The sequence below is a fragment of the Lampetra fluviatilis genome, chromosome 2 (assembly GCF_964198595.1).
Source record: "Lampetra fluviatilis chromosome 2, kcLamFluv1.1, whole genome shotgun sequence".
Taxonomy (NCBI): domain Eukaryota; kingdom Metazoa; phylum Chordata; class Hyperoartia; order Petromyzontiformes; family Petromyzontidae; genus Lampetra; species Lampetra fluviatilis.
This window is the reverse complement of record NC_136276.1, coordinates 10,314,376-10,337,937: the sequence shown is the minus strand read 5'-3', so window position 1 is coordinate 10,337,937 and position 23,562 is coordinate 10,314,376. Positions and strand designations below refer to the sequence as shown.

Below are 23,562 nucleotides of genomic sequence, written 5' to 3'. Positions count from 1 at the left end.
GAGGGAGCAAGCGGCCGCTGTTTTATTTTTATTTTTTTATTCACAGAGGCCAGTGACATTTGGCGTGCCATCTGTGGTGCTGCCACTTCAATGGAAGCCCCCACGTGTGGAGCCTTGCTCGGCTGCTGCCTTGGGTGATGGATAGGTGACTGCCAGACTTAGACCCCCTCCGGGGATAGTCCTTTTGGTGGCACGGTGTGGAAACTCGTGAGCCGCTAACTTGAGCTGTAAATGCCCGTTTTTTGCCTCTTGTCTGGAAGCAAAGTGTTAATCGGATACTCGGTGCAATAAACTCGCATGTAGTTGAGGATGAATGTAGGACTGAACAATATGTTCTGTACTCTTTGGTTCTTTCAGTAAAGTCACGTAGGTATAAATTAAAATAAAATAGATCATGTGATCTATTTTATTTTATACCTATGTGACTTTACTGAAAGAACCAAAGATTATGGATTCCTGCAGTCACGAAAGCTTCAAATCAAGAATATATTCTGTGTCCAGACTAAAGTATTTTACATGAGAGTATTGTAAAATAGTCCTTTGGTTGCTTTTGTAAAAAAAACCCACTGCTTTACAATAACAGCCAAAGGAGGGAACATGCCCAAGAGGACGAGATGAGCTCGTGTGCAGGAGCCAGATGGATTGTGGTGGGGAACGGTAGTGTAGTGGTTAGCGCGCTGCACTACGAACCTGGCGTCCCGAGTTCAATTCACACGGCCATCACCAGTGACGATTTATCTGAACCGGTCCTGGGTCTCCCCTAGGTCTACTCAGCCTCAAATGAGTACCTGGTGTGGTGTGTGACAAAGGCGTGGTGCTGGCCACCCACCCCTCTGTGTACTGTCCCGGCCTTAATAGGTGCTCGCTAACAACATTTTCCCCAAAAGTCTGTTAAGGATATACGGGAGATCTTTGTTTCATTGAGGGATGCTGACGACTTTGCAAGACCTTCATCCAACAGCGGATAGATCACAGAGATTGATGATGCTTGTAAAGCATACATTTGAATGTTTTGGAATCATTTTAATGATCACATTACAATACTGTACAGCGAAACTCCTTGTATATGACACACCCACAAATGGTGTACAAGTCCAAAAGTTTATTCGCATTGGAAAAATTATATTTTCTCGTTTTACTCTTGTACACCGTCACATGTTAAAATAATTCCACGATTTTTTTTTACTAGAGTGGGAGAAAAAAAATAGATATTCATAATTTATATTTCACAAGCCTTGTTTTTGTGGAAAACTATTTATTTAATGGAAAATGGGAAGTTAGTTGTGGTTTTATGACAGTTCTGTACAGGGTTTGCGATTGCTTTTGATTGGAGCATTCACAGGAGAAAAGGCTGCTCACCGGTTCTCACTCGGAGAGCCGGGGAGTGTCTCGTCTCAGGCCTTTGTCCCCATTCACTTAGCAGACCTGTGACAGCGGCTGAATAATTCCATGCTCTGTATTCCATGCGCAAACCATTGCTATTTCAATAGAATGATATTGATCATGACAAGTCGATAATCTAATTTTTTTCCGCTAATTTTATTCTAACGGACTTGTCAGGCAGGTTTCTGTTTAACGGGATAACACGTACGTGAAATCACAAATTGCGTCAAATACGCGTTCATAATACGTTGGTAATTCCCAGCCCTTTGTCGATCAACTGCTAGATGAGCCCCCCCCCCCCATCCTGCATCATTCATGGGGGTTGTTTGACCATACTTCACCACGCTGGTCAATGCATGTTTGTGAATGGGGGGCCCAGGGAGGACCAGTTCAGATCTCAAACCCCACTGGTTTTAGATGCAACTGGGAACCAAACGCAGTTCCTCCGAGTTTAAACCGCATCACGTTCACCGCTTTGCCACCACTCCTCACTCAACCTCCCCCCCCCAAAAGCATAACTGTTTGTTGTGTCTTTTTTTGGAAAATATAGTCTATGACAAAACAAAAAGGTTACAAAATCTTCCAGGTAATTTTCCAAAAAGAGCAAATCCGAGAACAACAATGATGATGATGCACCAAGTGGCTTTTCAAACAGCTCAGGTTTCTCCTGCCACATGGCTCCTGATAAGCGTGTCAGCCAGAGACAATTAGCCTCGTGCGCTGGGGAGGTACCCACTGGGGTCATGTTTATGCCAGTGCTGAATGAATCTCGAATGAAAAAATCGTCTCTTGTCAGTGGATTAACATAAGGCGAGGTCGCTGTAATGGGAGCGGAACGACCTGAGAGAGTGGGCAAAAAAAACATCTTAGTAGAAACCTCTCGTGCCCAAAAATGCCTTGAAACTAGAGAGAGATTTGTGATTTATCATTCACTGCGTCAATTAGAAATGTGCTCCATAAACATTCCATCTAACTGTAGGGGTGTCAGATAAGCCGTGCTCTGCTGGTGAATCTCTAAACATGCATATTTCCAATGGCTCTTATTTCACATGAATGCATAGAATTCATTGCATTTGTATTGGTAGGGACAAGTAACTCTTCCACGATTTCATATGAAGTGCTTCAATGCTTAGGCAAGTAAAATTTCGTCCTCCTATATCTCCATTCCCAGCAGTTTTATAAATTTGCATCATTCAGGGTCACAATTGAGTAAACTAAAATCAATGATCTTTAATTTACATTATATTTCCCATCTCGCTCATATTTGTTATTCTCGGTTGTGCTATTTTGTTCACTGTGTTATCCTAAATGTAACAAAAAACGATGTGCATACTGAACATTGTAAATTATTTCAGACACGAGTCATCATCTTAAGAATATATTTTAATCCAATGAGTCGATGGCATCGTCACATGTCGACTAACCACATGACGGGAATTTCACTCACCCCCATGGGGTTGATGAGCTGAGTCAATACGGCCGGGAATGAAACCGACGATTTTATGACTGGAACGCTGCTACTCTGCCAACTGAACTATGTCCAAGTTTAGCATCAACAACTGTCCTGTAGACTAAGCAAATTGCGCAGTGTTCCTTTCAGCAGTTTTCCGCGGCGCTTCAGGGGGAAATAAACATGGGTTGGGGAAATGACACAGACGTTGTGCTTGGTATCGGAGAGGGAGCAGCGCATCTCCTTGTATTGTGCCAAGTGAAGCATTTATTACGAACCCCCATCCGCCACACGCACGCTGCTGCTCCAGTGATGCCCTTAACCAGTGGAATGGCAAACCAGATTTCCTTTCTTTAATGCAGCCGGGCTCAGCCAGCTGCTTTTTTTTGTTTTTGACACAGAGGGCCGGGTGTGTACTTTCTCTTATGTTTATCTCTGCTGATTTGTATGGCTAGCTGCCATGTGCTGCTGCTTTGGCTGTTGGCACATTGTTTTGATCCTTGTCTCCTTCTTGATAGGGATACCAAACAAAGCTGGTTCCGGTTCCAGACTCCTAACATAGGCTCGTCACTTGTAATGGATGATGACTTCTGTTATTTCTATTATAAACAACTCTGTGCAATATTAGATATAAAACAATGTTCTTTATGCACTACATTGCTAGCGTTGGATATGGAATGTTACCACCATTGCATTTTTTCAGCAGTAGGACAAATCGTTTTTGAATAAAGATGTATGCATAATGTGTAGTTTATATATATAAACACAGGATGTTGTTATACAAGACACTTTGAAGGCATATACATTACAATATTGGAAGTACTCTACCATGCAGTACTAACTTGCCAAGGAAGAAATGTAAAACTGCACAGTAGAATGTTCCCAATGTACAGAAATGAATGATAATATTTTACAAAAATACCATAGCAAAAGCTGGATATAAGCACACTCCGTGGCAGCGAGGCCACGTGTGCTTATATTACGAGTGGGCTTGTATACAAAAATTGCCTTTAACCCCCTTTTGTGTAATGCAGTGGTTTTCAACCCATAGATCACGCACGCCTCCCAGGGGGTGGGGAGGCCAAAGCCTACTGGGAGATGGTAGGGGGGTAGGCCCTCACATGGATACCGTGCATGATACATTTTTAAAATGTGCATGGGGAACGTCAGTGCCACGTTGCAGCGACAAAACACAAGAATACACAACAACGCACCAAGATTGTTAAGTGCCATGAGTGGATTTGAGGGTCGGGGGGCACCCGGGGGGGCACCCGAAGGGGCCAGTGGGGTGATTTTGGGTGCCTCGAAACAAAAAGATGGAGGCACTGAAATAATGTGAGGATGTATTACTTATATCTCAACTGCGATTGGTAAGGTGTGCTTGCAGCATATACACATTGCATTGCACTGTACTAATCGTTTATATCAATTTGCAAATCTGCTACTGGATAAAGGCTCTCCTAGTGTTGGCCATAGGGTGTGTTTCACCTTCACCACTATGGCTAGTTGGGGATGAATGTAGGGGGGGGGGGGGGTGCACCAGGACAAGTTCAGACACTGTTTCGCTCGGCCACGATGTTAACAGGGGTTGGGAATCCATACTCGCGTCGCAAGGTTCATAGCAAAATGCGCAGCCCACTCCTCCACCACTCCAGCTGAAATAACGGTACAATTCTATCCACTGCTGAATGAGGGCCTCCCCACACCATGCTGGTCATGGGGGTTATTTGAGCATTCAAAGGTCAGTGTGGGTTGGTGGAGGTGGGGGCACATAGATATGTGGGTTATATGTTAGTACAGTACAGTAATGACATTTGAGGAGATTGGGAATATTCCGGGTAATTTGATCAAATAATAATAATAAGTATAGTGCTATAAATGTTTATATTGTGGAGAGAGTTTGCCATGTTTTTTTCTTTTGTGTTTAATAAAAAGACCTTTTGTTAATAGCTCATATTATCCCTTCAAATCAGCTATGAAAATGCAGGAACGACTGCTGAGTATGCATATGGCAGTGTCCTTCTGGCCCGGCTGTGTTTGCTGATACCACTTTCATAATTAATTCAAAGCACTTTATTTTTATGCCAAACTTTTCCAGGTAAAGGATGTTCGATTTTCAGATGACCGTTGTGAATGTTTCATTAATCACGTGCAGTGCCCGTAATGGATAATTCCAAAAGGTCCTTGTGCATTGGCCCACTTTCAGCTACAAGCTATATGTTTTGCACGCATTGTTCTAAATAAATATTTTTACACATATAAAACTGTAAAACTTTGGAAGCCAGTAATTTGTTCTTTAAGGAAGATCCACAAGCGTAATTTTGTCGATTCAACAAATTGTAGTCATTTTGGTGAAATGGCTTTGGTTGCAAGGGGTGCAAAATTTCCTGGGATATAGCTGGATGCCACTGTACCGTCATATTTGTCTTAATGGAGTGGTAAATGGTGGAGAGAGATTGATTTTCTTTTTCCATCATGATTCGAGACTTACATCGTGTCAGTGTTCAATGGCACCGTTGTTATAAATGTGTTGGCACTGGATGCCAATTGCACACTTTCACTTTGTAAATTTACATTTGTATGCTAAAATTACTTTGATAGAAATTTAAAGTAACGATCTATAATTTAGATTAAAGTTTTAGTTTTTCTCTTTGGGTGTATTTTTTATATGATGCGATGCACTTTGCAAAGGTAAAAATGCATGTACTGGATTTGTTTTACTCTGTTAAAATACAATAATTGCAGTAGTAGCTATCGTTTATGCTGTATTGGCATCATAAAAACAACAGCAGTTTATCCTTTGCACCATACGGTGTTATCAACTTCCCTCTCGGTGGGTTTGGTGTGGGTGGGAAATGGCTGTGGATTGATATGCATTTATAACTTATCACAACCGAAACCCAGACGGGCGCAAAAAACCCGTGGTTTGTAGTTAAGTTGGTGACGTGCATCGCGTTGACATTGGATATAAGTTGAGAATGTCTGGGCAGATGCGAGAGGCACTCAAATCCTCTTTCATACCCGTTTATCAGCGCAAAATGCTTCTGAGTGTCAGTGTAGCATTTTTTTTGCTAATTATTCAATTGTTACATATAAACATTTACAGAATCAAATTAATGAAAATTGCATTTTTCTGAGTAAGGCTCTCTTACAGTGCTCAATGCTAGATTTCCAATGTACATAGTTACGGTTATTCATATCATTATCATCTATTATTCCTATTATGTATTAGTCCTGTTTATGAACTGGCCCTGTTTTGATTCTATACAAGCTCTGTAAACCCTCCCTTTTGCATGTAATGTGCTTGCACCGTTGTATCGTTTGTTCGATAAAACCCTGTAAACATTTCTTTCCCGTGTAACGTGCTCAGCCACTTTGGCTGGGTCACGATGGAAAAGAGTTTCTTAAGCTCAACGGGCCTTCCCCGAAATAAAATTACTGACCAATGTGACAACACTCGCCCACAATTTGTTTTACCGTAAAATGGACATATCAGTGTCAACCATAGTTGCTGTGAGTTGAGCAATATCAACGCAAACAGCTGAGGCTGGTTGCACTTGTGGTTGTCAGATATAAGCCGTTGCTGGATTTGGCGATTTCACAGAATGCGGGTCCCCCGTCACATCAGCGTGCATCCTTCACTTTGCTTTGAACAAACATGCTCAAGTTCTCGTGGGAGAAAATTAGATGAAGCTTATATTTTTTTTTATTATAACTTTGTACATTTTGTCCGCTTTTAAGTCTTCTTATTGTAGACTAACATTAAACTGTCTACCTCCTACATGAAAAGTCAGTTTATATGGAAGTGATCCATTTATGAATATATAATTCATATGAAAGATAACTTACAGAAAACATCAAACACATTACTAACATCCACATTCAGCGCAGTTAAAGATGGTGTAAGTACTGTGCTGTGGTCTGGAATTAATTGGATAAAATTAGCAGTCTGCGGGTTGGAGAAGGGGTAAGGTGGAGCCAGGACCGGAATAACACATTTCTGCGGAGGGAGTTGGTAGGAACGTTGGGTTTCTCGGTCAATGGCCAGGGTCAACGGCGGCGTGGTGTATTCCGCAAATATGCCCGACTGAGGGCGGGCACAAGCCGGCGTGAGTAGGTTAAACGTTGAGTTTTATCAGGGCACCACGGGGTGACCAGCCCCTCCGCACCCAACCCCACCCCTCCCACCCCCCTCCCAGCCCCTCCCCACCCTCCCCTCCCCACCCAGCCCCACCCTCCCCACCCTCCCCTCCCCACCCAGCCCCACCCTCCCCACCCAGCCCCTCCCCGCCCTCCCCTCCCCATCCAGCCCCTCCCTCCCCACCCAGCCCCTCCCTCCCCACCCAGCCCCTCCCTGCACGATGGACGGACACAATAATCCCCTGTGGGCTGGTGTAACCAGGAGGTTCCTACCAGTATCACTCACCACTGATGCTTCGCCATGGTGGGGGAATTGAACTCTGTTCAACGGGTTCATAGTGCAGTGAACTACCGACTTTGCAGCAGCTCCATCCCCATACAGATATTGTACGGTCTGGTGCATGGTGCATAGAGCAAGTGTTCCTAATTGGTAGATGTCCAATGCAAACTACAATATAAAATAATAGTTTTTTTACATGGAAGTAAAATATTTAATCACAGTATTTATACATGAAATACATTCACAAGGGGATTGGTACATACTATAAAAACGCAGCATTTGCAGAACGTCATCAAAACACAAATATATTATTTTGCGGTTATCTTTTAAGAATTGGAGCACGGAATAGATACCATGTCCAGGCTCGTATCACTGCCCTGCAGTCCATTGCATTAGACCTCCACTTGCCAGCAGGGGGTTTTATTTCAGAAAATCGTGACCACAGGGGTAAATGTGTCTACAGTATTTGTGAAAATGCTTGTGGCTCTTCTCCCACGTCTTCTATCAGTGGTGAGCCTTGGTGTGTGTGTGTAATCACATCGATTTGTGAGTTGTGTGATCGTCTGTGTTTGCATATAGATATACTCAATCATACTTTCTTCTGTTTGGTAATATTGATCATAATTTCTATACTGATGGCACACAGCTTTACATATCCAGCCTAATCGCTGTCCATTCTTTTACACCGCGTTGTGGATAATCTCTGCCGTTATCGCGTTCAATGCACCAAAAGCACGAGTCTTTATCATTGGCAGGAAATCAGTCCTCAATAATGCCTCCACCTACAACGCACTCCTCAGAAACACTGGTGTTAAACTTGCCAAGATTTTCTAAAACCTGGGTGTCATCCTAAATGGTGAATACTATTTTTCCTCTCACAACTCAACTTCCGATTAACACGGTTGGCTATGTACGGTTTGAAATATGTTCAGTATACTTTATATACCTGTGAGATATCCCTACACCCACCACTCTCTTCCTCCCTCTGCAGATAAAGAGCTCTATCCAAGCCTTCATCACCTGTCTCCTTTACTACTGAAGTATTGGAAAATGACGGCAGGAAACTCCTTGACGGGAACACACTTCTTTTATTAAATCTTGACTTGTAACAATACAACGCGTGGCCTCTCTTCTTCACAATGCGCTTCTCTTGACTCTGGATTCTGTGCTGCCGGCTCTCTGTGCCTCGTGTAGACTCCGCGCCTCGGCTACACTCCTCTCTCGCCTCGTGTAGACTCTGCGCCTCTGCTACACTCTCCACTCGCCTCGTGTAGACTTTGCATCTCTCTCTCTGGCTACACCGTATGCATACTCGGCTCGTGTAGACCTTCCTCTCTCGCTGGCTACACCGTATGCATACTCGGCTCGTGTAGACCGTTCTCTCTCGCTGGCTACACACTATACATTACTCAGCTCGTGTAGACCGTTCTCTCTCGCTGGCTACACACTATACATTACTCAGCTCGTGTAGACCGTTCTCTCTCGCTGGCTACACACTATACATTACTCAGCTCGTGTAGACCGTTCTCTCTCGCTGGCTACACACTATACATTACTCAGCTCGTGTAGACCGTTCTCTCTCACTGGCTACACACTTATACCTTACTCTCCTCTACTCTCCATTACTCTCCTCTCCGGGCTCTATCTCTGCACCTTCGTCTTCATTCTTAGATGGTTCCACTTCTGCCCCTGCTCCTCTGTGCATCACCTTATATACCCCTTCTTCCCGGGAGACGGAGCGGATGCGGACCTCAACGTCGGCACCGCTCCTCAGTTACCCAATCCCCACGCGCTATCCCTACGATCCGGTTCCGCTCAGCGCGTGTTTCCACTCCCCGACCAATCACACCGCGCTGCTACCCGATCACTCCCTCTGGGCGCGTCACCGGCACACAGCCAATCAGCAGCACTACCCCCACCCGCGCACTGACGCCTGCTCCTCCCCGTCAGCGCGCGTCACCACACACACACCCGTACATACGCGCTGGCACACGACATATACACCCAGCGCGTATCACCACTACATCACCCCCTCCCACATAGCTCGCAGCCGGCCCGGCTGCTAACAACAACCAACCGCGACGATAAAACGACAACCAACAAAAAAAACCCCGTAACCCCCCGAGTGTGCCCCGTAACATAACACAACAACAACAACAACAAGAATAACTATGTACAGATTGACAATGAACCCGAAAAGTCAACAATAACACGATACGAGCAAATTCGAAACGAACGCGCCCCACGTCCCTGCGACTACACGCAGTGACGAGGCGCTCCAACTGCCCCGACTCCTCACGAGGCAGGTCATGCAAAGTAGCACGACCTGGCGCGAGTCCGTCTGGCTGGTCCATCGTATGGGGCGGGACACTGACGACCGTCCGGCGGTTCCGGCTGCTCCAGACGGCGCGGAACGGGCCTGAAAGGGCCGGCCCCGCCACGGAGATCCGGCCGCCGGTGATCGGCAGCTGTCAGTTCCGAGACACCTGGGAGCAGATCAGGCGAAAATACGTGTGGATCAGGCAGAGACATTTCCCCCTCTGGGTCGCCGGTCACGTCACACGCCCGGCCATCACGACACAAGGGGAGGCCATATGGAGGCGAGAACGGTTTCAGTCGGGAGGGGTGAACGTACCACCGGCGCTTTCCCCACTTTATCTGAACGCACTGGGGCCGTGCAACGCGCACGACCTCCACGGGTCCCCTCCACGGTCTCAACAATTTAGGCGACGTAGCCAAGGGTGCCTGAGGGCAATGCAGCCAGGCCCTGTCACCTGGTTTCCATTCGTGCATGGACACCTTCCGTGCCCGCAACCGTTCATTAGCAATTTGGCGAGCCCGCGAATTAAGCCGCGCGGCCTCCCTCGCCTCTGTCAGCTTGTGAATATTAAACTTAATATGTTCTGCCAAATTAGAATTAGTTCGTGGGGCGGACAGGCCAAGTTGCGTTTCTATTGGCGGGTCAGCTTCCCGACCGTACATCAAATAGAATGGGGAAAACCCCGTAGCTGCATGGGGGGCCATTCTATACGCGGCAAGGACTCCCGGGACCTGCAGGTCCCAATCTACATGTGCCTCGCACACCTGCTGGCACAGCATGGAAGTCAAGGTTTTGTGGAGTCTCTCCACCATCCCGTCAGTCTGCGGGTGGTACGGGGAGGTACGCACCTTCTTGGTACCCAACAGATCGCACACCTCTTGCAACAATTTACTCGAAAATTTTTTACCTTGGTCGGTCAGCAGGCGTTCGGGAGCCCCCTTGTCCAGGACATAGCCCTGGACGAAGGCATCCGTCACAGCCGCTGCCGACTGGTTAGCGAGAGGCCACGCCATAGGCCATCGGGTAAAGTATTCGACCCCCACTAACAAATATTTATTCCCTCTCGGCGTGACTGGGAAGGGCCCCAAAATATCGAGTGCAACGAGCTCGTTGGTACGCGAGACCTGAATAGATTGCAGCGGTGGATTAGCTGCCACGGCCGGTGGTTTACGCCTGGCGCACTCAACGCACCCCTTCAGAATATGCACCACATCACTTCCCATTCCCGGCCAGTAATAGTCACGCTGAAGCAGGGCAAGCGTCTTGTTAACTCCCAAGTGCAAGAGGCGTTCGTGTGCCGCCAAGACAACCCTCCCCCTCACAGCGGAAGGCACCACGAGTGCGTTCCGCCGGGACAAACTGTCCCATTTCAATAACACGCCCCGCTCAAGTACATAGGAGCCGGTACGCTCCTGGTCCCCCTCGGGACCCCCAACCTTGCGGCGCAATGCTAGCAGCGAGCTGTCCGCCATCTGGAGGCGGCCCCATTCGCTGAGCGACAGCGAGAGCAGCGAGTCCCGACCCTGAGAGGCAGTGGAATCATCCCCGATCGGTGCGCCCGCTGTCGCAGCCAGTGCCCCCATCTCCCCCGCAAGCGTCGGTTTACAGCGCGCCGATCCCGACAAACACGCGCATTCATCACAAGGCAACAACCGCGACAAGCAATCGGCATTCGTGTGTCGCAACCCCTTACGGTACGTAGTCGTAAACTGATAGTCCTGGAGGACTTCCAACCAACGCGACAACTGGCCCGAGGGCTGGGCGACCCTCAATGAATACTGTAGCGCCGCGTGGTCCGTTCGGACTGTAAAGTGACGACCATAAAGATATGGCCTAAACTGCTGCACAAAAAAAACAATGGCAAGCAGCTCGCGACGGGTGACACTGTAGCGCTGCTCCGCCGGAGACAACACCCTACTACCGTAGGCGACAACTCTTTCGACACCCCCAACGACTTGGGATAGCACCCCCCCAATGCCCGTGTTGCTAGCATCCGTGTCCAGCAAAAAGGGACTGGCAAAATCGGGATAACACAAGGGTGGGGCACCCACCAAGGCGTCCCGGAGGGAGCGAAACGCGGCCTCCTCCTCCGGTCCCCATTTGAACTTCACTCCCTTCGCCGTTAGAGCGTGCAAGGGTTTTGCAATAGTGGCGAAGTGCTCAACGAACCGCCGATAATAAGAAGCAAACCCGATGAAACTACGCACGTCGGAAACGGACGTAGGTGTCGGCCACGAACCGACACAATCCGTCTTCGCGGGATCGGTGGAGATCCCCGAAGAATCGACAATGTGACCCAAGTATCTAACGGAACTACGAAGGAGGTGACATTTGGCCGGTTTAAATTTCAACTTAGCCGATCGCATTCGCAAGAACACCCCTCTCAATCGCCGGAGGTGTTCCTCAAACGTTTTACTGAAAACAATGACATCGTCCATATAAATCAAGCATGTATCCCACTGCAAGCCCGACAAAACCAGCTCCATAAGTCGCTGAAACGTCGCTGGAGAGGAGTGAAGTCCCATGGGTAACCGGTTAAACTGGAACAGCCCCCCTGGAGTCCGAAATGCTGTCTTAGGTTTCGACTCTTCGTCGAGCGGCAACTGCCAAAACCCCGATAACAAATCAAGAGTCGAAAAATATCGCGCACCAGACAATGCATCGAGGGACTCATCCATCCTGGGGAGCGGATACGCGTCAGCCACAGAGATCTTATTCAGGCGACGGAAATCAACGCAGAATCGCAGGGACCCGTCCTGCTTCTTAACCAGCACAATAGGCGCTCCCCACGGGCTAGAGGAGGGCGAAATAATATCGGCTTCTAGCATATCGTTAACAGCCGACTGAACATGTTCCTTCTCCACGGGACTCAGTCGGAAGGGATTTAGCCTGACCGGCGCCGCATCGCCCGTTTCAATGTGATGGTGCAACAAATCCGTGCACCCAATGTCATACTTATGTTTACTGAATACATCAGAGAATTCAATGAGCAACTCGCGCAGCGCACCCAACTGCGCCGCCGACAAATCGTCCGAGGCGGCACATAACGAATGGACCCACTCAAGGTCTTCCCTTGGCTCAACGTTCCGCGCGGGGCTCGAGCCCACCTGCGCAACCAACCCATCATCCCCAGGGACCTGCGCCGCGTGAGCCAGCACGGTGCCCTGCGGAATGACAGCTGGTCGCGACCCCGCGTTCAAAACCATCACAAACGGATCCCTGTCAGCCCGCACCAAAGTGTGAGCCACCGATAAATCAAGACCCCCGACAGCCTTGTTAGAAGGACCCAAAAGCATACTCTGTCCCGAAGCCTCCCTCACCCATGGTTTCCGCAACCGGAGGGGAATCAACATCTGTGAACCCGGGGGCACTTGCACTGTCTGCGTCGCCACCGCTTGTATCGTAGCGCACGCCGTCCGAATGTCAGTAGGGCCCGTCAAAAATGAAATCCGGCGACCCGATGGCAGTTCAATGCATCGTTGATCGATAAGAATTTTAATGGGCATTTTAGCCAAAAAGTCAGTGCCCAAAAGACACGGAACTGCCAAAGAAGACGAAACGAAAACGGGTCCCGACAATTTGATATCTCCAATGCAAATGGACGCCCTAACCTGACCGATAATGCCCAACGATCCCCCATTAGCGGCGTAAAATGGCACATCCACTGGAAGCAGCGGACGACATTGGACCGGAAGAATATTATAAATGAGGTCCGATATAATAGTTGCCGATGCCCCCGTGTCCACTAACACCCTAATCTCAACCCCATCAATAGATCCCGTAACAACGGACGAACCCGCCGAAGCAGCCACAATTCTATGCCCCAATTCCGCCCATTCAATGTCTCCCTGGTCCCGGCCGAACCCCCCTCGCCGAACCGAATCCCCGAACCTTAACCGGCCCTCCTCCGCGTCCCATGTGTGCCGAATAAACAGGCCGAGCGTGTGAGGTGCCGCGACTTGCCGGGGATTGTAGAGATGACTTGGGCTCTCGGTCGTCGTCCAGCCGAGCTCCCATGGCTCATATATTCTTACGTCTTTTTGCCGTACACAATTCTTCTCTCCCTGTACTGTCTTCCCCCTGACTTCCCCCTTTCACTTAAAAAAACCCCTTCCTCTTCCCCACAATCTCATAACACAAATGTCTTCCTTTTCCTACAGTGCTTTGAGATGCGGTGGCATTTAAATGCTGTATACATTCAAATGAGTGTTGTATTGATGTGTGTTACCTGGCCAGTTTGTGTATCTAGTTGTAAATGGTTATGTATGCATACTGTAAATATTATAGGCATCATCACATGTTAACGCAGTTTTGACCTTGTCATTCGAGTTCACCGCAGCACGCAAATTGTGTGGGTGTTGTGGTTGCCTGATAATCATAACCAGAGTGCCATAATAATCACTAGGATTCAGAAGAACCATTAAATCCAGGGCAGAACGACTAGCGCATCATGCAGCAGCTTCTACAAAATTGTCATATTTATTTAAATAGAAACGCATTAATAGTAGGCTGCCCTGTATACGATATTTACATTACATATAACTCTATGATTTATATATAAAATAATGTTTGTGTGCACAGTATTTTGATATAGAATTACATTGACATCATGTCACATTGTTGAACTACAAATCTTAATAGGGTGATCAGTGAGGGTTAGTGGCCTGGTCATTCGCCCTGGTAACCCAAGTTTATTTCCAACTGCCATGTCCTCCAATAAAAGATATAATTTTTCCCACAAAATTGTACAAACCCCATTGTGTTTATAGGTGTCATGTAATGAGATGAAGAAATTCACTTTTGGAACTGGCACAGCTATCATTGCGCAACCTTGTGTCGGAGATTGAAAATGACGTCACAGAACTACTTCTAAATTAATTTTGCTCAGGCCTTGCCTTCAGCAATCGGTGCGTACTTTTAATATCTTCTTGGTTCTTTCGGTAAAGTCACGTAGAAGGGAAATAATAAAATAATAAAAATAAAACATAATAAAATAATTCTCACGACGTTTCGGCCATAACGCAAGCAGCCGTCCTCAGGTGAAGACCAGGTCTGTCGGGGAGACAGCGTCTGAATGAAACACCACCACGCTTGGAGCGTATATTTAAGCTGGGTTGGAGGTGGAAGAGCGCCTTGACAAAATAATTTGCATATCAAGAGGAATTTAGCATATTTATGGGAAATGCAGATATGTGATTTGACCTACTTGTGAAATACGTAGGAGGTGGGCGGGGGGTTTCAAAGTCATATTATTACTTTTAATATGCCCAGCAAAGGAGTGTTTTCGTAGCATATCAATACAACCAGAATATTAGTGGCTGAGACCATTAACCGACTCGATAGCCCTGGCTCTCAAGCACAGTTGGCTCCCTGAATCTGAGCCGAAGAGCGCAGAGATTGCTGGCTCATTGCCACGACATGGCATGGGCATCTGAGCAACCAAAACCACCTTTATCCCAAACTGTCCCTTGTTTCAACATCTATGATTATCATTGCCTCCGAAAGTGATGTCAGGCAGCCAGCCAGCCAAGGGATCCGTCCAACTTTCCTCAAGTGGTTTTGGCAACAAACCTTCTTTTGTTTAAATCCATGTTTTCAAAGTACTGTACTCCAATTGCATTATTAATGCTATTGTTACTCTATTTGGGCAATGAGGTTAAGATATGTGTATAATTCAGTAATAACAAAAACATATCTAATACAATAAGCGAGAGAGAAAATACGTTTAACCGTTAAAATAACTAAGCTCTGTGATGTGTTTTCGAGTTGTAACCACGTGTTCGGTATGATGTCCAACATTTCACTTCATGTGCTGGGAGCTTTTTCAGGAAAATTCAGTTCCTAAAGATAGAAATTCAGTCGATCATTCTGCTGGACAACACGTGGTACAACTCAAAAACACATCGGAGAGCTGTGCTGCGCAACAGAGTAACCTATGCAGTAATACAATGATTTGCTAGAATGCGTATCTGTATTATTACTGTACAGTTACACCCTGAGGTCCCGAAAAACAATCGGCCGCATTTCTGAGAAAATTACATTCAGCACTTTGTGAGCATCACATTAAGTGTTTATTATGTTTATTTTTACTCAACGAATTGTCCGTTTTCGGAATTTCTGCACACGGCAGTAATTTAGCAGCAATTAGCTGTCCTATTACTCCTTGTTTTATTTTGACAATGTCATAAACAGACTGCAATCGCCCTCTGTGAATAATAGTTTATTTTAACTTCATTTTGCACGATTATTATTCTACAAAGGCAGGAAGTGCAATTGGTTTTTTATTTGTATTTTAATACTCTTAATTGTTCACAGTTACTATAATGAGCAACGTGGCCTTATGCCCTTATATCCTCTTTCCATTGCAGTCGATTCTTACACTCTAATGTTTCCTACCGCGGTTACTCACTAGAGACTGACCGTAGCAGGAACGCAGACTGGAACACTTTTCAACTGAAATATATTGACTGATCCTGAGACGCTGCCATGGGGTGTGATAGCACATCGGTTTAATTACAATGGGAATTGTTTTAATCCCCCCCCCCCCACCACCGCCACTGCTTCTGTCCATCCAGCAGTGTAAAAGAGTATAGCGCATTTAATCGATTGGGAGGTCTTTTGTGGTGGGGTAAAGTGTGGGTAACCGCCATCTATTCCACGGCGTCCGGCAGCGGGGAAGAGCAGACTGCGATTTCTATATAATTGACTGCTCCAGCGGTGCAGTGTTTTTTGGTTATTATCCACGACATTTAACGAAACAAGCAGCTGCCACCCAGCATAGAAAGCGTTCCTGCAACACAAATGCACAGCAGAAGTGATGTCACTGCCATGACAGAGAGAGACGAGCTGTAGTGACACAATTCTGGGTGGCGAGTCTTCGAGACAGCCTCCCAGCGGAGGGGAAATGCTCTGCACTGCACAAGTGACTTCCAGTCGAGGGAGGCATCCGCTGGCCTCGTCATTTATTTTCTGACACAGCGTTGCCAGAAGTGCTGGCTCGTGACTAATATGGCCGCTCTTGTTTTTTTTCTCGGTGGTCTAAAAATATATTCGGATTACATTTTTACTTACCGTTATAAATGTGCGATATTGATATAATCATACGCTTTATTTATACTGGAGGAATCCGATGAGCTCTACAACTCTTTTCCGCATGTGTCTAGTTATCATGCGCACCACCAGTTATTTATTTATGAGATACCACATTATTGTAAGCGTAATATAACAATGTAATGTGTGATATATGTTGTATACTCGATTTTATTTTGTCGGACGACCGCCATTCAACAACTACACCTGGAGGTTAATTTTGCACGGCACATTTCCTAGGTCGCTCGTAGACTGGGAGAGGGCAACACATGGCGAGATGGGTGGGGAATTTTTTTCTGGGTCGCCGACCCCCACAGTCCTGGCTGAAAGCACTGAAGACATTCACATATTATGTCATTCACACACTCACTCTAGCTGCTATATACGGGAATGCGAATGAAAACATAATAGTGGAAAATGTTTTGTCCAATTAACTATAAACCATTGTCAAGGGGTACGCGAAGTGGTTTAGTGCAATGTGTCACGAACCCAGCGACGTGAGTTTGATTTCCGGCCATGACGAACATCATTGGTGAGTGATATCTGAACTGGTCCTGCTTCCCCCCCACACCTCCCCCCCGCCCCACCACTGCCCCATCCCAATCTATTACCAACAACCTACACTGACCAGCATGGTGAAGTATGGTCAAATAACCTCCACAACATACACAGCATGGAAAGGCCTTCCTCCATTCATGCATTGACAGAAGGTTACAAAAAAATAAAGCCCATTAGAGTGGATTAAACATTAAGGCCCTTTCCCGCTGCGAAACGTGTATTACCCAGCACAATTTCATAAACCAATGCATTATGTTGCTCATGAAAAAAAACCAGCACAGCGTATTATTGTCTTGTGAAAAAAAAAATGTACGGTCCAGTTACAGGCAACGTAAAAATCCCCATGCGTTTAACAAGATAATAATCCGTCTGCTTGTTTGTGCCATAACTGATGTAACATTCATGGAATTAACGTTTAACTACCACAAAGAGCGGTTCTGTGGACGCAGCATTAGTGAGGCCTGGTTGGAGTTTAACGAAGGTGAGCAACTCGGGTTGCCACCTTTAAATTTATTAAACTATGGGCAAAGATCATGCATGAAAGTGTTTGACTAGACTTCTGAGTCTCAACTCCTGACAAAAAGGTGTTTGGGACAATGGCATAATATTGTAAAAGCTATTTAAAGACTCAAAAAGAGGCAATATACTGCCGAGGAGTATGCACACTGTCTGATAGATGTTACATCCATTCTCATCATGCCCAAGTAGTCACCCAAAAAGTGAGCAGTGCTTTGCAACGGCTGGTGCCGTGTCCCACATTCTCACCCCCATACTCACCCTGTGCTCACCCCATGCTTGCCCCATGTGCCATCTCCTTGCCAGGGCGCCCGTGTGTGGCTGCGGGACGGGGACCAGACTCTGCCATGCACCGTGGGCCCCTCAAGAGCTGGCACCGTCGAGCTCACCAGCGACTATGGGCAGGTGGGTGCCTCAATGCCTTACCAGCACCAAGGCAACTGAGATCGCAGATAGAGAGGTCACATGACTGCCTGAGGTTGTGTGCTCTGTAGACCAATCATTTGTTCGTAAAACACATAAAAAAAAGACTGTTTTCATTGGAAGTACATGAGTCTGTTACTTTTTGTGTCTGTGGTACCAAGTTTCCATATTTGCTCACAGTGAATTCGTTTCTGGTGACAATGGATGGCAATGATTGCGTTAAAATGAGCGCACCGTATTATGATGACGTCTCCTGCTCATGCTCTTGGAATTGTCTGTTTTTATACAACATGGTAACGTCAGGCACGTAGTCCTGTACGCAGAAAAACAGAGGACGCATTCACTCCGGTTTCCGTTGTAAGGCAACTATTTAGGCACCAAAGCTGATCTGCTAAGCCAGGTTTAATTAACTGGAGGCAGTAGAAGGATGCTCTGCTTTTTTAAGTGTTTAGAATTTGTACCTACACTTTGTTTTGGGATTAACTTGTGTAACTGGTTCAATGATCCCAGATATAAGGACATTTGTTCATACAGTGTTTTAATCAGCCTAAGTAAATTATCTGGAAGTAGGTTGGCCGATCAGTTTCGTTTAGTGTTTTAAAAAAAAAGATGCCATCATGTGCCTTCAGCATATTTGCGTATATAATTACATAAATATTCATATTATTTGCACATTCGAATACGTTCAGCTGTATCCGCTATGAATTAATTGCTGTATGTATATTTTAACAATCATCAGCAGCCATGATGAATCCCCTGCTTCATAAAGACCTCCCCAAATTGTCACAAACATTGAATATTATGAAGCCTCTTAGAGAGCAAAATTTAGCAACAAGTGCCCTCGTACTGCAACTGCATTGCATGGTGCCAGATTTATAACTGGCTCCTGTGACCTTGTAATTGTCTGCATTGATCTGTACCTGCTTAAGGCATGAGCGTAATAGGTGGATGAGCCCGAGCCTCTGCCACCTTGTCCCGTTAAGGCTCTGTGAACGTGGGTGTCGTGCACAGCACCTCGTGCTCATCTGCAGATGCATATGATGAATGCGTGTTTGACTGCCGCGTAAAATTTTCACTAACCCAGTCACACGTTTGTCGCTTCGTCTCGCTCTGTTCGTTGGATAATGTATGAAAGAATACCACAAAAGGATTACAAAAAGTTCACTCGTGGGTTTTTGGGTCCGATTAAAAAAAAAATTGGTCTCGCCTTTATCTCTGCAGTAATTGGTGCCACCAAGAATACGTACAGCTGCAGGTTGTAGCTTTTAGTAACTTTCCCTTTTTAGAAAATAACTATATCCCTTTTTGGCTTATTTATGTCGTGTAGCACAATGCATACAAAACATTTATCACGCCTCCCACAGTGAAATATATCAGCGTGGCAGCCGTGCACTGACTGCCTTTCAGCGCCGCTATCTTGTGTCTGTAGAGGGAGGTGAAATAACGGGCAGCGTCTCACTCGAGCGATGAAACCACACATGCTGTCTGGGTCCGTGGGACGCCTGCTCCTGATTTTGAGGACGATGATCCATGCCAGAGGGACTTGTCTGCAATGCTGCTGGTGCCAGAAGCCACAAGTCACGAGCGGAAACAACTTTTTTGTCATATGAGCAAATGTGGATTACCGTTTGATTGCCGTTCCTTATTGTCCGTACTTGAAAATGCCTTGCAGCGCTTGTGCTATGGCAAGAGAGCCCTCAATTGGGTGTCAAGTTGGCGCTCTCTGAGCCCGCCTCGGCAAAGTTCTACACGTGGGTTTTGTTTAACGTTTAATGCATGGTTAAACCACGAAATATGTGATATATTTATATAATGTTAGAAGGAATGTATCATGGTGGTTGTGGCCGCAGATGCGTAGTGATTTAAACGATGCCAGTTTCCTGGTAGTGAACATATTTGTTCAGAAAAATACATTCTGAGCATATGAAGATGATTGTTAAGATAGAGCATAACTGCGTAACTGTTTATTTTAAATACTTTTGAAGTTTTATATTTTTAGATTAATTCAAAATAATCTGCAACATTACATTTCAAGATATTTCAAAATTCATAATTACACGCAGCCAATTGTAGCACGTTGCCTTTTATACAACGTAGACGAGGAATAATGCAGAGCATAAATGCTTTCAAGGTTATAAAGCCAGTAGAAGCCTCATGGGGAAACCTCAACAATAAAGGATGTTCTTCTAAGGGAAAGACTTGGTCGAGTAACTGTATTCAAAAAAGCTAAATGCTTGTTTTATTTAACGTGCAATGGGGAGCACAGGCCATCCTTGATCCATACATCATTTAGTAATTCGCGTAGGTCATGAACGAAATCCGCTGCAGAACTCGACATTCAACCCTGCTGCTTTTCATTCTATATGGCTCTTGCGACCACGGCACAGAAATGTGATTTGCTGATGGTGGATCTCAATCCCACCTGGCATTGTGGCCGGAAATTCCATGGCAGGTCATGTGGTCACAGGAGTGCGCCGTGGCTGATACGCTGGGGTGAAGCTTCCTCGTCCGTTCCACGTACAGTTGCAATATTCTGCATCTATGGGAAACCGACTCGGGGCCCTCGCTCTGGAATTCCTGGACAATAAACAATTGTGCTTGTTTTTTTTGTTGTTTGCAACATTTGACCAGTCACATGAGGGCATCTCAATGCCACGCGTTGTCCAAAATTATGAAGCCCTCTCATTATTCGAAAACGAAAATGTATGCTGGGGCGGAGCGGTGGCACGGTAGTTAGCGTACCGCAGTGGGAACCCCCGTGAACTGAGTTTGATTCTTGGCAAAAGCTGCCTAGAGTGACGAGTAATGTCCGAACCGGTCCTGAGCACTCCCGTCACAAACCTGCACTGACGTGGCGAAGTATGGTCAAAACTAATTTCGGTGATCAACACAGTGTTGGGAAGCCTTCATCTTGCAGCGGATTGATCAGGGCTGATAGTTATAGTTTGTTATTTTTATTTCAAATGTATCCTATATCATAACAAATACATTTATCATAACGCACGAGCTGCGGTGCTCGATGGATTGTTAAATCTTTGTTGGCAGTCGCTCGGGGAGGTCTTCATCCAGCAGTGGATTGATTATGGATAGTGATAATGAAGGCAAAGATATGGTAATATGAAAGCACCGTCTCTCGTCTGAGTCATCGTTTACAAAACCCTGAGCCACACATTTAAACACAGGCAAGGGCTTGGCTGTTCACTTCTGCCAAACATTCCTGTTGTCTGTTTGAAGATAGCCAGACCGTTGTGTTTGCTGCACGTGTAGCCTCTTCTGTAGCCCCTTTCTATTCTCAATGTGTGTGTGGTTTTGAGGTCTCCAAATTAAACATCATTGAAATGTTCGATACTGTCATTTAATGCAATGGCACTTGAGTGAAAAATAACCTAAAACGGTTTATGCAGCCTCTATGGAAGGAATCATTATTTACGTCTATTTGTGACTGCCTGTTCACGTGCGTAAAAGGAAATGTTGCGTGACCATTCTATTCGCCTTGTAGAAGTTGTATACATCATCCATAATTGAGGAAGCAATGAATCAATAATGCCGAGCATTTATAATGAAGCTTAATGGGAGTGAAAATATTGAAATGGGAATATACTGTACCAACATTGCTAAATGCTGCAGTGAGATTCATACAATACACTACTTAAAATTACCATCACTAAATTGATTAAGGAATGTGAATCCTTACTCCCGGAGGATAGCGTTAAACTCTCTACACAATTGGTTCTTCTTTGCTCAATACAATACTCGAATCAATATATATAGTCTTGCTTTCTGGTTTCAATTATGGAATGGAATTACACAGAAATACTTTACTTGCCAAGGGCTTTAGTGGCAGCTCTAGTCTCTCTTTAAACATTCGGAAGCCTTCAAGCAGGCGCAGTGAATGCTCTTGGCTGGGTGCGAGCTGTGTGGGTGTGTGGGTGTGCGCATGTGGGAAATGGGGGAGCGGCTAGCGTGCGGCGCTAGAAACTCAACTACCCGAGTTCGATTCCCCTCCCATGGCCAACAACACAAGTGACGATTATCTGAGCCGGTCCTGGGCCTCCCCTAGATCGACTCAGCCTCAAATAAGTACCTGGTGCGATGTATAAAGGAACAGCACTCGGAAGAGGTGGTGGTGGCCACCCACCCCTTCGTGTGCTATGACGGCCTTCAATAGGTGTTCTGTAACAGCGCTTGCCCCAACAGTCTGACCAGGCTATACGAGGGATATTTGCCTTGGTCTTTGGGAAGTGCGGGCGTCACATCGTGTGCATGCGAGTCACGTGTGCTTGAGAGCCATGTGGCTTTGTGTTTCTCAAGAGTTTCGTACAAAATGGAATTTTGCCACAACAAGAGCCATCGCTCCCTGGCTCGTCCGTGATTTTGCATCAATTTCTCTTGAATGATTTTTTTCCCATTATTTTGTAAAGGGATTTCAGGTGTAGAAAAGCAGGCACACATACATTAAACGTCTTTTTCAAAGCCAAATATAACTACCATGCGTAAAAAATAATTACCCGCATAATTTCAACCCAGGTTAAGTGGCCATGGTGGAGTGGTGGCGCAGCGGTTCGCACACTGCACGTTTAACTCTGAGACCTCGGTTAGATTCTCAGCTATGGCTAACATCAGTGGCAACTGATACCACAGACCCAATCTTAGGCTTCCCTCTTTCACCAGCCTGGCCTAACCAGCACGATGAAGTTTGGGCAAACCACCCCCATGACCAACACGACCTGGAGAGACATCCAGCGGTGAATTGACAACGGAATGTTAATTCCGTACTCGCCAATCCAATCGCGCACCTCTTGCCAATGCAGCCAATGCAGCCTGTGCACGGCTGACTCATGAAGAGCACACGGCTGACTCGTGTGAATAGCACCTGGGCGATGGTGTCGACCTGCGCCAGGGTTGTTCCGGAATACACAGCGGCCCACTCGTTCACTACCCTGCAGCAGCTCCTCTGAAATGGCATCTTGGCTCTGATGCACGAGAGTCAAATTAACCCGGGGAGAGAGGTGTGGTCCTGCACCCCCAGTTATTAGCACAAGAGATAATCCACCTTCCTCCACGAGAAGAATTCCCATTTAATTTCTCCGATTGAACAGCAGCTGCAACGTGAAAAATTTGTATCTTTTATTTAATCTGCAACAATACTCCTCCCCTGATCATGAGACTGGACTGGGGGAGCACAACATACGTACGTCTATATATGCAGTTCTTTTGTAAATCCAGTCTCTACGCCGTGCGTCCATCAGGAACACTGCGGGTCATAAGGCACTTTTCCCGTGGGGCCATGCAATGCAACGATGACCATTCTTGTTGCGTTGTAGCCCGATACGTGGTTTTGGCCACTGCGGGAAGGATAAAGGAATATTGAAATAAAGGGCTTGTCAGTCAATGCGTTTAAGT

The 23,562-nt window shown here is 46.1% G+C and overlaps 1 protein-coding gene across 1 annotated transcript in view; it reads left to right on the top strand.

Annotated features, from left to right (window-relative positions):
- Positions 1 to 23,562, top strand: part of LOC144942147 (unconventional myosin-X-like) — a 77,801-nt gene that overhangs the window by 6,125 nt on the left and 48,114 nt on the right. The window contains exon 2 of the mRNA XM_078868911.1: positions 18,043 to 18,141. Within this exon, the coding sequence (XP_078725037.1) occupies positions 18,043 to 18,141 (99 nt within the window). The remainder of the gene's footprint in view (positions 1 to 18,042; positions 18,142 to 23,562) is intronic.